Genomic DNA, 16,855 nt, shown 5'->3' on the forward strand with positions numbered 1-16,855 from the left:
AACTCGCTGCGATCATCGAGTGCTTGAGCCGACAATCAAAGGCTTCGACGATTACTTCATTTTAAAAAGAGCTGTATATAATTTTTGATGCTGCTGCTTTTATTTTGCTTTTTATTTCCATTAGGGAAACCAGCTGATCGCTAGAATTTTACCGATCCAGACTGGGCTCCAACACAAAATATGGGCCACGACAAAATCAAAGATGGTACTAAAGCAGTAGCTCGAAATGCGAGGCTTACAGAGCGCTGAAAGAAACGCAAAATTATTGAAGAATCTTCCTAAAGAGTCAATCGAACAAGATTCACGTCAATCCACTTCCTCAAACACTGCGGCCTCCTCTCCCGGTGAGCGCTCTTTTATCACTAAATATGTTATATCGTAGTATGTTAGATATCTGTCTTTTGAATCAGTCAAAATTATTGTTTTTAAAATAGATTTGAGAAATGACTACAAGCTTCTAAATGTAACTCCTCTTTACGTTCCAGTCTGTACTCTTACCACTGCATGAGATACAGACGTGGATGATACTGAAGTTCAGAATGATACAGATAAATGCTTACAGATGCTGTTTACAGATGCCATATTGTTTGATTGTATATCCTCCAACATGGCGGTGGCCAATGAATAACGCAAGCAGTTTTGGTCACATGGTTGCAAATGAAGAATTATTAAAGTTAGTATACAAATAGTTCAGGGTGGATTTCTCCTTGAATCTACTCTACATGTACCATTTATCTATTGCCTAAGTTTAATAACAATACAAATACCAATAAGTGGTATAGTTTACATCAGCAGTATACAATATACAAAAAAAAAATGCAAATGAAACATGAAATTTAGCAAAAGTTAGTGTTTAAATCAGCTACATATATTTTAATATGCGGAGACATGGAGGTAGAGTGACCACTGAATGAAGCCAATGTAAGGATGATAGCCAAGCCGAAGATAACTAGAACTAAGTTTCGGATAACTTTATAACTTCTTAAGCTATGAGCATGCTTTATGAGCGTAGAAAATGTGGAACATGAAGCTGGGTGTTTTCATGTGAGGGCGTGTCGCGGCAGTACGTTTCAGCTCCTAGGACGTCTTTTTGGCAGTTTCTTTCACGTGTCACAGTCGTGTCCTGGGCATGTTCGCAGAGGCCTGGGAAGGAGGACGCAGGAGGAGAATGGAGGAAGAGGAGGAGGAGGAGGAGGCGCAGGATTGTGTGGGGTTTTGTACTGGCTCAGATGGTAATGTTGTTGATAGAAAGGGATCAGCAGGTCTGGTATAATTTCAGTCGTCCACCCCCACCAAACATCTCCTTTTCTAGTCTTCCTCTCATTTTGTCTAGCTTGCCTTTTTTTTCACTCTCTTGTCTGCGTTCACACCACCGTGCTGACGGAAGGGTCGGACAGGTTGAGCTGGCCAGTGATGTCCGTGGGATATGGCTACAGATGAAGAGGAGAAAAAAAGAACGACAGGAATAATAATTCTTCCTATTAACATTAATGCATTACAAAAAAAAACAAACCTTCATTTGGCCATTTAGTAGTCATTTTTCATTAGTGAGACACATCCCATTTCCACCACAGGCTGTGTTTGCCTCAGATTTAATGTAGAAATACTGAATGTCAAACATACTGAGGACGTTTTGGAGTTTTATTAGGGCGCTTTTTCTTTTTAATATACTGTAAACATTTAAACTTGCATAAGAATTCATTAACACAGCATCATACGTCTTGCACTAGGGCTAGAAATGTCTCTCAGAGGAATGATATAACATAAGAGCTCATGTCTCCCAGCCCTTAGCTAATAATTTACCCAAGTCAGAAGTATGATCACTATAGTAACCGTCTTCATTAAATACGAGAGCGGAAACACACAGCCATGAGATGTCATTAACAGCCAACGTAACCTTTTAGATTATTGATCTTTTTTTTATATCATTGAAAGTATTTCCTCTGACCATTTAGTACACTGATTATACACTCACTGGCCACTTTATTAGATGCAGTGACTTTCATTGTGGCATGGGTGTCGGTTTGAGCCAGACGGACTGGTTTGAGTGTTTCAGAAACGGCTGATCTCGTGGGGTTTTCACACACAAGCAACAGTCTCTAGAGTTTACACAGAATGGTGTGAAAAACAAAAAAACATCGAGTGAGTGAGGGACAGTTCTGTGGGTGGAAGCAAACGCCTTGTTGATAAGAGAGGTCAGAGGAAAATGGACAGATTGGTTCGAGCTTTTGTGCCAGGAAGGATATAGCAACTCTTTACAACCGTGGTGAGCAGAAAAGCATCTCAGCATCTCATTCTCATTATCTCTAACCGCTTTATCCTTCTACAGGGTCGCAGGCAAGCTGGAGCCTATCCCAGCTGACTACGGGCGAAAGGCGGGGTACACCCTGGACAAGTCGCCAGGTCATCACAGGGCTGACACATAGACACAGACAACCATTGACACTCACATTCACACCTACGGTCAATTTAGAGTCACCAGTTAACCTAACCTGCATGTCTTTGGACTGTGGGGGAAACCGGAGCACCCGGAGGAAACCCACGCGGACACGGGGAGAACATGCAAACTCCACACAGAAAGGCCCTCGCCGGCCCCGGGGCTCGAACCCAGGACCTTCTTGCTGTGAGGCGACAGCGCTAACCACTACACCACCGTGCCGCCGCATCTCAGCATGCAACAGAAAACAGAAAACCACATCGGGTTCCACTAGAGTGACCAGACGTCCCGGTTTTACCGGGACAGTCCCGATTTGGGGTTGTGTGTCCCGAGTCCCGACAAAAGTCTGTCGGGACACGGATATGTCCCAGTTTTCGCCACTCGCGACGTTTGCGACTGAGCAGCGTGGGAATCATTAGCGGAGAAATGTCTGCATTTACTATTTTGATGAATTGACAGGAATCGCAAACTTTCCTGGTTACTGCCCCCTGGCCCTGTGGCGTGGGTGTTTATTTAGCCACATTATTCCAGACAACAGAACGGGTTGCCATGCAACAATAAAATAAACATTAACTGGCGCGAATGTTCTTTGTCTAGCAGCTAGCAGCAGTAATGCCGCAGCAATTATGCCGAAAAGAAAATGTACCTTTTCCAAAGATTTACAGGGCACCTACCCCTTCCTCCGAGAGGTGCAGAACAATGCACACGAAGCCTACTGCACACACTGTAAGTGTTCCTTCTCCGTAGCCCACGGTGGTAACGCCGATATACAGGATCACATTAAAACGGCTAAACACAAGCGAGGCTACTTTTCCTACTGGAAAAGATTCACTCTTCTTGTAAATATACATAGGCTAATGCATTTTGTTTAGGGTGGGTGGATTGACAGTCGCCTTAGCTTTGTTCCTGTGCTTTGTTCTTGTACTGAGTTGGGTAGCCTATGCTGCAAATGCTGTGCACTCCTGTGGGGGCTTTCCTCGGCCTGTCGCCCCTCTCCTCCTTTACTGCTGTTTTGTTTGAGTGTATATTCTCAAATCACTTGTCTCTTTTTTGTTTCTGTTTAACATACCATTCTGACAGTTTGGCCATATTGCTGTGTTGAACAGTTTGTTGCACCTTCCATTAAAGTGTTCACTTTTGTGCACATCTTGCTTTATTCATTCAGTTGTGGGGAATGGTTAGTAAGGTTGATTCTGACCTAGGCTACGTTGAGGTCACATACCTACTTTTTAAGTTCATGCTATAGTGCATACAATTTTAGAGATATAGCCTACATGTGCATATGCATTCTTCTTGGTGTTCTCACAAACAGGTGAAATAAATCAGTGTAAATGTGGCCTATGGACATAGCCTGGCCTATTCTCAGCCATTACAAAATCTGTTGTCTGACCATAATTTAACTGATCTGTATACCACTATGCTACTAGATAACAAAATGCCTGTTTGTTTTATTTCATGTGAGATGTTGATAAATGTGAGCTTCAACAAAATAATAAGAGCACCTCTCTGAGTGTCACGTTTACGTAAAAAAAAGGTGTGCGTGCACGAGCATGGTCGCACGCAAAAGTGTCCCGGTTTCAGACTAGGGAAATCTGGTCACCCTAGGTTCCACTCCTGCAGCCAAGAAGAGGAATTTTAGAATCAAGAACAAGTTCCGATTAAAGTGGCCGGTGAGCGCATTGTACTTTTACTTGAGTAAAGAAGTTGAATCAGTACTTCTACCGTATTTTTACCAGAGTATTTTTTAACACTGTGCTTCTACTTAAATAATGAATGTGTTCTTTTGCAGCTTCTTTTGCACAGTCACACACCCAGTGATAAAAGGGTGTGCGCAGTTGTGTAACCAGTTTATGGCAAGTTTGTTTCCTCCAAAACACTTCTATTTGTTTTCACTTGTATGTTGTTACTGTATCACATTAAAGGTGGAAAAACTCTGACATCATTTATTTTCTTTTCATCCCTAAAATCTGCGATATTAACAGGGGTGTGCAGACTTTTTATATTCATTGTATTTCTATTTGGAACTTTTTCTGATCGGGAAACATGCTTACTTTAATGACATTTAGCAGACGCTCTTATCCAAAGCGATGTACAGCATACCTAGAGCAGCCTGGGGAGCGGTTGGGGGTTCGGTGCCTTGCTCAAAGGCACTTCAGCCATTCTTGGTGGTCCAGGGAATCAAACCGGCAACCTTTTGGTCCCAAAGCTGCTTCTCTATCCTTTAGGCCATGGCTTCCCATTATGCTGTTGCACCCACAGTACCAGCCAAAAGTTTGGACACACCTTCTAATTCAATATTTTTTCTTTATTTTTATTATTTAAAAGGCACTTCATGTCTTAAAGTAATGATTGATGTCATTTCTCTTTCCTAAGTTGAGCGGTTCTTGATATAATATGGATTACTCCAGTTGTAGAATAGGGCTATTTATTTATTTGGTATTTTTATTATTGATTATTTGCTCTCAAATGCATTAAGAAGGTAAGAAACTCGCCCACTAATTAACTCTTGACGAGGCACAGCTGTTAATTGAAAAGCATTCCAGGTGACTAGCCCATGAAGCTGGTTAAGATAACGCCAATAGTGTACAAAGCGTCATTAAGGTCAGCCCTGGATACGCTGAAGAATCTAAAATATGAAACTTTTTGTTTTTTGTTTACCACATAATTAACAGTTATTCCACGAAATCGAGTTGTACATGAGCTGATAGCTGACGAGGCGCGTAGCACCGAGTTGTCTATAAGCCATGTACAACCAGATTGAGTGGAATAACTGTTTTATTCTATCCACCTTCACTGGATTTGGAGAAACAGAGCATTTTTATTTTTATTTTTTGCAAATTCGATAAATGAAAACTTTATACACAAAATGTCCGACAAAATCATTTCCGCTTAAAATGTAAACAAACCGGCGAAATAACAGGAGCAATTTGTGAAAAATGTGATTTTTTTTTTTGTCCGGAGTTTTGTTTTTGAGTTGAGTATTTATTTCATCCTTGGTTGGTTCAGCAACACGCTCTGCCATTTTGTTTTTCTCTACTCACGGTATATGAGCTGATAGCCTAGTAGTAGAGTAGCCAATCAGAGTGCATGATTGCTCATATCCAGTGAATGTGGATAGAATAAATATATATGTGTTCCGGATATTATTTCATAGTTTTGATGTCTTCAGTATTGTTCTGCCGAGTAAAAAACACAGAATCAAAATGTAGAAAAACAATATAAATGAGTAGACGAGTCCAAACTTTTGACTGGTACTGTACGTCAAAAATTATTCGCCTCTGAGACAAACGTAAGAACCCTTTAGAGTGTGCAACCTGGCTGAACTATAACTATAAGGCATATTTGGATATTGGACAAACATACACTACCATTCAAAAGTGTGGGGTCACTTTGAAATGTCCTTATTTTTGAAAGAAAAGCACTGTTCTTTTCAATGAAGATCACTTTAAACTAATCAGAAATCCACTCTATACATTGCTAATGTGGTAAATGACTATTCTAGCTGCAAATGTCTGGTTTTTGGTGCAATATCTCCATAGGTGTATAGAGGCCCATTTCCAGCAACTCTCACTCCAGTGTTCTAATGGTACAATGTGTTTGCTCATTGCCTCAGAAGGCTAATGGATGATTAGAAAACCCTTGTACCATCATGTTAGCACAGCTGAAAACAGTTGAGCTCTTTAGAGAAGCTATAAAACTGACCTTCCTTTGAGCAGATTGAGTTTCTGGAGCATCACGTTTGTGGGGTCGATTAAATGCTCAAAATGGCCAGAAAAATGTCTTGACTATATTTTCTATTCATTTTACAACTTATGGTGGTAAATAAAAGGGTGACTTTTCATGGAAAACACAAAATTGTCTGGGTGACCCCAAACTTTTGAACGGTAGTGTATACTATACACTCAAAGGGTTCTGTAAGGCTTTTTTGATAAAGGAGGCATTTTAGTGGCTCCATTTGGAACCCAGCTAAGGAACATTCAAGATTTACGTTCTAAGGGTGTTGAATTTTAAATTTATCCCTTTCAGCCTTTTTATCGATTTCTGTTTACAACTCAGAGTCTGCACTCTCCAAAAAAAAAAAAGGTTTCTTTAAGGGTTATTTGTGTGGGTATGAGTTCTAGCTGCATGAAAGAGAACCCTTTAGCAGGCTACTATCACTGTTATCTAAGAATACAAGAGTGAAAGTACAAGCCTGATTCATCTCTGACCCTTAAACGTGAATTTTTATTTATTTTTTTCCTCAGCGTCTCGTACAGTGGAGGTAAAAGCAGGCAGGGCAGCCTGTCGTGGTGGGCGGCCTCACTGATGACCACGTTTGTAGTGTGAGCATTCCCAATCACAACCTACAGCGCCACCTGTCTACAGACAGGTGAACATCACGAGTCTACTTCTACAACAACAACCACAGGAGTCATGCTGATAAAGAGGAGAGAGGCAGTGTGGCATGTGGCGTAGACACCGACATTTACAAGTCCATTCAAATCCATTTATAAAGAAACACACTGATATCAAAGAAAAAGGATGATTAGGACTGAGATGGGTAAACGTCATTCGAAAGAAATAGGGTTTTCCTTCTTTCTTTTTGTATTGTTTGTACTTCTGACGAACTCTTTCCTGCGTCCTATGTGTGACCTGCATGAATCTACGTACAACCCTATATCCCTAGAAACATGATAATCCTTAAGATATATAAGTATGGCACATTTCTGCCTTGTCCTTATTTTCTATTCCTTGTATCCAGATGGGGGAAGGTGTTCAACGTATTTGACTGAGCTCTCAAACGATTTGAGAGGTTTCAAAGTTGACAGCAAAAAGGAACATGGAGACCACTCCTATGTTGGATGTTTTAATGGCAAAAGTAAAGCTGGCATCATTTCACATGTAAGTGTGGAAAATTCAGGGAAAATAAACAAATAAACAAATAAACAAACAAATAAATAAATAAATAAATAACAATGCTCCAGGATGTTGACAGTCAGAACCAGAACATCAAACCTAAAAACTGAAGACAGTGTCACCTAAAAGACAAAAAGAGTAGAGTAAAGCAAGAGAGAATCGGAAAGAATGATGATTGTTATCGGGAGATTTGTCCCATTCGGAACCTGTAGGAAAATTCAAAGATCGGAGCAAAAACATAAAGGGACGTCTATTCATCTGTAGAAAGAGCTGAAGGGTGGAAAGAGTTTGAGTCGATAACGCTGCAAAGAAAACACCTGAAGGTTAAAAACAAACCCTGCTTTGGGAATAACCAAGGTGATTTTATAGTGATGTATTCCTATTATTATTATTTATTTATTTATTATTATTTTTTTGGGTTTCCTTTAGCTGCTTTTCTTTAATTAACCATGAAATATGTGTGACATTGACCACATAAAATGGGAGGTGGAAAAAAACCATCGAAATACGCTTTTGTTAACAAGACTGAGCAGTGAAAGGGAAGACAAGGCACACAGATAAAGAAAGGACGAAAATGAAAATAAAACAAAACAACAGAAAAGTAAGAGCATCAACTTAAAGTCCCATCCAGGTTAGGCGCGGGAGAAAGTCCAGCACAGGCTTTCAAGTAGAGTCTAGCTTAGCCTCCTGTCGGAGGGACTAACAAGGACTACAAGGACATAACCCACAACCCCTAAACTCATCTCCTCCCTATGACCCTGCTCACTACATTCCCTGATGATTGGGCTTTCCCAAACAAATGTCTGGATGGAGCACTGATGGCTGACTGACAGACATGTGGCCATGACCGTAACTCCATGTGTGAGGGGTGAAGAGAGAGTCTGAGATGAGAAGGTTTTTTTTTTTTTTTTGCGAAGTTGGATGGAAGAGGTGACAGGAAGAGACGGAGCGAGAGAAGAATCCAGAGGAACAGGAAAGAGGAAAGATAGAAAGATAGAATCAGAAATGGTTAAGAAGTACAGGGCAGGGTGTCATTTCTTCATCTCCTTACCGTGTCTTTGGAGGACCTACGTCTCTTGATGTTGGAGGCCAGGTTGGTACTGATGGACCTAAAAGAGGCTTTCTTTTTGGGGTCGGGCTCTGCTCTACCACTTTTCCTATCCTAAAATAAATATACAGTATATGTAGAACAATTATTTGCGTCCAATCTACTACTATCACTATTATCCTACTATTACTACTAACCTCATACTAATACTAATACTACTACAGCTGAGTGTGTTTTTTTTCTTAACCGCCGTCATGTAAGAAATATGGCGTCTCCTGTTCACTCCATCCTGACATAGTGCTTTCATGCAGCCTCAGGCTTCTACAGAGCAAAAAAGGACACTTATAAGCACTATATTCAGACTTAAAAGTCTACTCGTACCATACAATCCTCAGGCTCTTGAAGGGGAAGAGACCACTACTGAGGATGGCATGATTCAGAATTAGAGCCCTCCCCAGTTATTTCTGAGTAATGGAAAGCAAAAAAGCATTAGCGAAGCAAATGAGCAAAATGAGAAGCAATAAAGACAGAAATAAGCACGTTTTGGTTTTTTTTTTTTTGGTAAGAGTGGTTCATTTTATGGACGAGGGGACGGAATGGACAACCAACTGAGGAAAAAAAATTTCAAACTGAAACTCAAGACAGTCCCATTGCATTATACCCAGGGTTGGTTGAGTGTAATGGCTGGGAGGACTAAGGAGGGGGTGTGAGGGCTTATAAGAGGGGGTAGGATAATACCAGGGACGAGGGGGGAGAGGGGGGGTGACTTCAACCAGAGGACATGCAGTACATGGAACCGAAAGGAAATGTAAAATGAAATATGACATGACAGTTGACCTTATCCGGTACTGTCCTTTACAGATTTCAGACTTGTCTTGGGGCCTAATGGACCCTGATTTCATCTAGTGGAACTCACGAACTTATACTTCCTTAGAATGAAGAATTTCAATTGCACTTTATTTCACAGGATTTGAGAACGCTAGTTATTATTATTATTTGCATAGAACTGACCTTGTCTTGGCAATTAAAGGAATCTTTAAATATTAAAGCTAGACTGCCTTTCAGATTTTTCAAGTGTAGGTCATAAAAAAATTTTCCCCCGACACCTAGCTATTTTTTTTCGTGGACCGAAAGCTATCAAACCCGAATCGTATACCTCCAAATTTATTCCCTTTTTTTTGTTCTTAATAACATTTATTAATGAATTTAGGGGCACATGCCTCTAAATTCTCCGCCATTCCTGTCTGCTTCGACGTGACCCATTTTAAATATACAAATGGTGGGCAAATTTTCCCGTTTTGCGCAAAGCATTGTGGGATAGACATTTGAAACAGAAGAGCAAAATGGAGGGCGTGAGTGTGCAAAAGAAACGTGGAAGACCGGCTACAGTAACGGAAAGCGAGAAGAAAAGACGCTGTGTTGCGAAGGAAAGGAAACGCAGGACCAAACTACTAATAAATATCGGCAGTCAGTGCCGTCAGCACGACCTGAAAATGAAATCGGGCCATCAAGATAAGTGGAGGTAAGTGGAGAGCGTCGCCATCGACAAACAAGCATGCAATATGCCTAAAAATGAAACTCAAAGTGGCTGCCAGAGCGCAAAATAAAAAATCCCTAGATCTAAATGTTACACTATGTTGATAAAATGACAGACTTAATAAAGGAGTGAACCAACCAGGGGTGGGTTTCCTGAAAGCCTCTTAAGGCCAAGAGTGTTTTTAATTACCTCCTAAGAGCCATCGTCAAGCTAACATGGTTTTCCTAAACAACATCGTAACCAAAGTAGTTCTTTAGTTTGCTCTGAATTTACGAGGGACCCGGACCACTCGTTCGAAACAAAGAGCGACTCGCTCGCGGCCGAATACACAGAATGCGATGCGCCTCCGAGGGACTCTCACAGTCAACGGGGGAAACTGGTGTTGAATCTGCTGCCTTTGTTAAAGTATTTTTCTTGTGCATTGCAAGTACATTGAGTTAATTATTAAATAAATATTCGCAAAACATTATGAATGTATTTCAATATGTTATGGAATTACATATGGATATCGTAATGTCACATTGATGTCGCTACATTTTAAACAAATTAAAGCAGAAACACGTCTGTAAAATAAAGTGCGCTTTTTTAAAATAAAATATTTATAGTTATACAACAGTATGAGCACGTTTCTGACTCAAAAGGGTCATACTTTTTCTTTTCATCATTATTTTTCTTTCTTTCAGGCAGAAAAGCAGGATTTTTTTTTTCATCACAATGCATGACAGTGTAACCAAAAAGTGTGACGTTTCAAGTCTATTTTTTTTCAGTAGGTCAGTGGAAGAACTTGGAGAAAGCATGACTGTCTTCCTTCTTTCATGCTCCTGTGCTTTCATCTGCTGCATTTCAAACCCCTCCCTCTGATGAGCCAGTGTCTCAGCGCTGGAGAGCCGACTCGGAGCGTACGGGTTCTCGATCTGCACCTGGTACGCGCTGTTTGAAGTGCAAATGCCAGAGGCAGATCGGAGCAGTCAGGCATTCAGAAAGCCACGGTGTGAGTGAGGCAAGCTGTGTCATATCGCACCATGGGATGAGATTTACACTTCTGGGTTTTGAGGCCAGGTTTTCTTTTCTTTTAACGCCCCCAAAAAAATCACCATGTGTTTCATCTCATGCACTGGTTTGGTTCATATAGCGTTGTGTTTATATGAAGCCACATATTGCCTTATTCTTTTATCTGCTAGTTTGTTGTCTTTTTCCTTTAGCTCATAGACCACAAGGAAAAAGAAACAATGAAATCCTGGTTTCCTCGCATCGCGGACCAACAGCAGTCTAATCAGTACATCCTCATTAGTGCTGGCCCTGGGTCTCCATGTGGGTAGAACTGTGTAGGCCAATATTAACCAGTGTGTCTTTGGTAGGCGCAAAAGAGCCTTCAAGCCAAAACATTTCGTGAGGAAGACAATCAAGTACAAACTTTTGAATATTTAAGCCTAAATGACCTTGAGAGAACAACTGTGGGCTTTGTTGCTGTGCAGATTATTATTATTTTTTTTTAATCTTTGCCTGATGGATAACAAGCAGAAAATAAGTCATATATCAATAACACAGTTTTAAAGTACCCCTGAACTCCAAAACATTTTTTCCCCTTCTAAATAATTAACTCTTTTTGACTGGCTAATTCTGTTAATGGACACATGGTGAGCACAGTATAAAATATTTTTATATTTTACAGACTTTCTTAGTACCTCTGTTAAAAAAAAAAGATTCTGGAGCATTACATGTAAGATCATTTTGTAAAAGGCTACGGATACGAACGCAATATGTAACTTGCTAAAGGACACAGGTTTTGAAGTGCCAAACCGACAAGCTAAGCTAAGCTAAGCTAGCTAGCTCGCGCATCTCATCTCATCATCTCTAGCCGCTTTATTCTGTTCTACAGGGTCGCAGGCAAGCTGGAGCCTATCCCAGCTGACTACGGGCGAAAGGCGGGGTACACCCTGGACAAGTCGCCAGGTCATCACAGGGCTGACACATAGACACAGACAACCATTCACACTCACATTCACACCTACGGTCAATTTAGAGTCACCAGTTAACCTAACCTGCATGTCTTTGGACTGTGGGGGAAACCGGAGCACCCGGAGGAAACCCACGCGGACACGGGGAGAACATGCAAACTCCGCACAGAAAGGCCCTCGTCAGCCACAGGGCTTGAACCCGGACCTTCTTGCTGTGAGGCGACAGCGCTAACCACTACACCACCGTGACGCCATCTTTTTTATTTGTCAAGAATTATTATTATAGCATTTTTCACAAATTGCGACTGTCATTTCACTGGTTTGTTAAGCGGAAATTATTTTTGTATAAACTTTTTATTTATCAGATTTGCAAAAAATAAAAATGCTCTGTTTCTCAAAATCCAGTGAATGTGGATAGAATAAAACAGCTATTCCACTCAGTCTCGGTGCTACGCGCCTCATCGGTCATGTTCATGTACGACTCGATTTAGTGGAATAACTGTTAAATAGGCGGCACGGTGGTGTAGTGGTTAGCGCTGTCGCCTCACAGCAAGAAGGTCCGGGTTTGAGCCCCGTGGCCGGCGAGGGCCTTTCTGTGTGGAGTTTGCATGTTCTCCCCGTGTCCGCGTGGGTTTCCTCCGGGTGCTCCGGTTTCCCCCACAGTCCAAAGACATGCAGGTTAGGTTAACTGGTGACTCTAAATTGAGCGTAGGTGTGAATGTGAGTGTGAATGGTTGTCTGTGTCTATGTGTCAGCCCTGTGATGACCTGGCGACTTGTCCAGGGTGTACCCCGCCTTTCGCCCGTAGTCAGCTGGGATAGGCTCCAGCTTGCCTGCGACCCTGTAGAACAGGATAAAGCAGCTAGAGATAATGAGATGAGATATTTAATAATTCTGCATTATTTTTAACATGTTCAAGGGGTACTTTAATATTTTTACTTTGAATGCATTTCGAGTCCAGCGAGCTCATGCAGTGAGCACTATACTAAACCAAACACTGTGTTGTCCCTCTACAGCACCACAGCTGGGGTTTTTTGTGTGAGTAGGGCAGGCCATGCTGTTTCACACCAGCTTTTTGCTATTGAATAGGCCAGTGACTCAGCGTGTACGGAGTCAGAGGCCAGTGGTGAAGGAACAGTGATCTGAACACACACAGGATGAGGTTCTGGTTCCTGCTTTGAACCCCACTGAGACATTCAGCTCGCATGGCCTTTTGGATTGAACACTGCCCAGTGTGCATCTGCCCCACTCCACCATTGTGTGTGTGTGTACTGCTTTACTTAGCGGTGGTTTATTAGATGTGCCTGAAGGAGCTGCTTCCTCACGATGCCCACAGTGGAAGACGGAGAAGGAATCAATCCTTAGCATGAATTTGCAGTGAACCACTCATATACCACTCATATGGCTATCCTTATTTGCCAAAATCTGTACTGACATCATACTGTTCATGATAATCAGGGGGTAAATTCAGATTTAAGGAGGCATTAGGTAAGAGCTCTTTTTCCTGTATATACAGGCAGTACTGTGTAAAAGTCTTACGCACATGTAAAGAAATGCTGTAGACCAAAAATGCCTTAAAAATAATGAAATGAAATGTTTCAACATTAAAAAAACCACTATAAACGGTAATCAGTAAGCCATAATAAATGAAACAAAGTCAATATTTGGTGTGAGACGACCCTTTGCCTTAAAAAAAGCAACAACAGTAGTCTCAGGTACAATGAGTGCAGCTTTATAAGGAAGGAAATGAGCTGTCGGTTTTACTGAGCATCTTCCAGAACCAGCCACAGTTCTTCTGGACGCTTCTTCGTTTTTGCACCAAAACCCAGTCGCCTTCATTATGTTTTCTTTTTTAATCCGAAAAGTCCTCTCTTATGTAATATGTCGCTCAGATACAAACATTTTTCCCCTGTCACGTTTAATTTTGTGCTGGAAAACGAACGTTTGGACTCTAAAATGTTTTTGTAATGTTTTGACTCGATAATGTAGATGTAATAAAATATAGCCTGGGCCCGCCCATCCTAAGTGTGACGCAACACGAGGGCCTGTTGCGAGCTTAGTCTGGCAAGGCAAGCTATCTACAGCATTTCCAAGCTCCCGAAAAATCGGGAGCCAATCAACTTTGAGCATCTCCAACGGCCCTGGGTAGAGGCGTGTTCAAGGCACTGACGTGGTAGAACTGCGACCGGAAGCCATAGATTGTTTACAGAATCTATGCCGGAAGCGCTTCATTCACGAGAAACATTACGAACATGGAGCAGTGGCAAGCCTTTGACACAGCGGTAGATGCTGTATTGAAAGCATTCAAGAGCAGCCCTGGAAGTATTTATTGAAAGGAAGGATGTTTTTGCCTTGCTCCTGACCGGCTTCAGTAAGAGTTTAATCTACCAGTTAGCCCCGTCGCGTCACATACGTCAGAGGAAAGAGTGATGTGATTGGTTTAAGCTTCGTCACAGCCTTTTCTGGCTTCGACCAGTAGCAAACTGAGGCATTTCAGGCAGGCAGGTCAACCACGCACTTTGGGAAACGGTTGGGCTTAATATCTTTGCCAGACCAAATGCTCGCAGAGCTTTGAAGTCGCGTTAGCCAGACTAAATAAACTAGAACTCTATAACAAAGTTTGTATGGAAAAAAAATAGAGGGCCTAAGACTTTTGCACAGCGCTGTATATTACGCACTAGAAAGTAAAGTCTTTAAACTTATGAACTGATAATATTTAATAGTCATAGACTCAGACATGTTTATAAGCTATAAAGCTACTATAGCTAGCTACATAACTAGCTCGGCTGCAAGTGTGCCTTTTCAGAACATTTAGCGGTAGCTTTTTTAGCCAAACAGTAAGCATTATAATTTCACAAACTGCCTCGAAAATTTATTACAAATCAATTCTCATGATATAAGCCTTGTGTATGAGGACTTTTTTCTTTCTTTTTTTTTTACTTTGCGAGCAAGTACAGTGGTTACGATTTATCTGGTCATTTCGAATATGCTAGCTAGTTATCATGCTAGCTAGCTATCATGCTAGCTAGCTCATGACAGAAAGCTTTGGAATTACTTTGAATAATGTTCAAGCAGGAAAAAAGAAAAATGTTGAAGAAAAATAGGTTGTGGCATCCTTAATTAATTTATACAGTGAGTTGTAGTACAAATAATAATACTAATATAGTAATAATGCTCGTACGGCAGGACTTAACAAAATTTTGCATTCTTCGGATGCAAGGTGGTGTTTCCAAGTATCGGAATACTATCTTAAAATGACCCGTACATACTGTATAATAACATCTATGGTTCATGATTTAGCAAAGTTAAAAATAATTGTTACTGCTGTTCGAAATAGATCATCAAAAAGTTTTTTTTTTTAATTATTATCGCACAAACAGAAAGTCAACAGTACATGAGCAAATAAATAACAAGCTGAGATACTGTGTCTGACCCAGTGGTTGCGTTAGACTTTTTCATTGTCCGTCATTTTGACGGAGAGGGTCGTAAAAATTCCGTCATTGTCCATTATTATCTGTCATTTTATTTTAACTTTTAAATGACAATGTATATAGGCTATAAATGCTATATATTTAATAACTTGTGTTTTCATGGACTCATTTTCATTTAAAAATTAATTCACAGAACAAGCTTGTATTATTTAATCATTTATTTATGTATTTATGATGCAAAAAGATGAACAGAGATTCTGACGTTCGGTCACTTGTGAACCCATTTTCCCTCCGCTAAAAAACATTGCGGCCGTTGTGCCTTAACGGGCATATGAACAATGTTATTTTACAACGTAGCAAGACAATTGCAGTTCAAATATGAACAGTCCACTACAACGATTTAAGTGACAATCTAATTTGACCTGTTTGCGTGAGCTCAAACCTTCCTTCTGGCCCGCATGGATTTAAATTGGGAGCTCGCTTGCGCATAATCAAAGTCGTCAATGGAGACTGCTGCCGAGGCAATTGTCATTAAATTTTGCGTCTTTGCCTCAGACAGACGACTTCTCATTGACGTTTTAATTTTATTCTGAAGGCTGAACCCGCGGCTCTGCTGCGACACTGGAGACTGGAATAACCAGCGCCACTTCAGCCAAAGTTCTGAAGTCGGGAAACATTTCTCCCAGGGAAGTGATCAGAAGCACCAGTGGTGCAGCTGCACCCCGCGGAGCCTGGAACCTGACACGGAAGGTCTTAAATAAAACGAAGTTATGTTTAAATGTTAGTTTGTCTACCCGTGCTCTCATTAAAATGATAGTTTAGCAGATATTCGAGCAGTGATGTTCCTAAGCTTCCTAAGCTTGCTGGGGAAGAATACAATAAATCGACATTTGTTTCATTTTAAAAACAAGAAAACAACTAGCCTAAATGAGCGCTATTGCATTAAGACGTGCAGGCAAGGAAACGACACAAACAACCCAATGCATCTCTTTTTTTAATAGAAAAATTACGTGTCTTCTGCAGAGAAGGGAAACATTAATACATCTCACTGTGCTAGTGGTTAGAAAAGTCAGAGCGCGGTCAGGAGCGCGATGGGGGGAACAGCCTTGCGCAGTGGCTACAATGTATGGAGCACTTGCATGTGACGTCACAGCCGATCCAGATTGTGACAGACGCCATCTTGTCGGTCAAACGCCATATTCCGCCTTCTACTTCTAGTTCTACTTCTGCTTTTACTTCTACCTTTTCTTCTGGAAAACCCTACTATATACAATTCTACTACAATGGCTGCGGCTACAAGCTCTCCCTACCTGTGCACGTTTTTTATGTTTTTTGTGTGTATTTTTGCGTGTTGTTCGTCTGTACCGGACTTCAATATCCACTACAACCGTATGGACTTACTGGACATTGGTTTCCAGCAGAAAATGACGGTTTGTAGCGATTTCCATCGCATGCACAACATTCCGGACGAGAAAAAAAAAACATTCCGGATGAGATAGCGAGACCAGCGGGGTCTCCGTGGATTGTTATCGGAAGCAAAGCGAAGGA

At 41.1% G+C, this 16,855-nt stretch overlaps 1 protein-coding gene across 2 annotated transcripts in view; it reads right to left on the reverse strand.

Moving 5' to 3' along the window:
• Nucleotides 1–1,364: 1,364 nt before the first annotated feature.
• The window catches only part of grin1b (glutamate receptor, ionotropic, N-methyl D-aspartate 1b), a 72,446-nt gene continuing 56,955 nt past the window's right edge, over nucleotides 1,365–16,855 (reverse strand). For both annotated transcript variants that reach the window (XM_060906725.1, XM_060906726.1), the window contains 2 exons: nucleotides 8,385–8,495; nucleotides 1,365–1,430 (listed from right to left, as the gene is read on the reverse strand). In XM_060906725.1, the coding sequence (XP_060762708.1) occupies nucleotides 1,365–1,430; nucleotides 8,385–8,495 (177 nt within the window). The remainder of the gene's footprint in view (nucleotides 1,431–8,384; nucleotides 8,496–16,855) is intronic.

This window comes from Neoarius graeffei, chromosome 24, assembly GCF_027579695.1.
Source record: "Neoarius graeffei isolate fNeoGra1 chromosome 24, fNeoGra1.pri, whole genome shotgun sequence".
Taxonomy (NCBI): domain Eukaryota; kingdom Metazoa; phylum Chordata; class Actinopteri; order Siluriformes; family Ariidae; genus Neoarius; species Neoarius graeffei.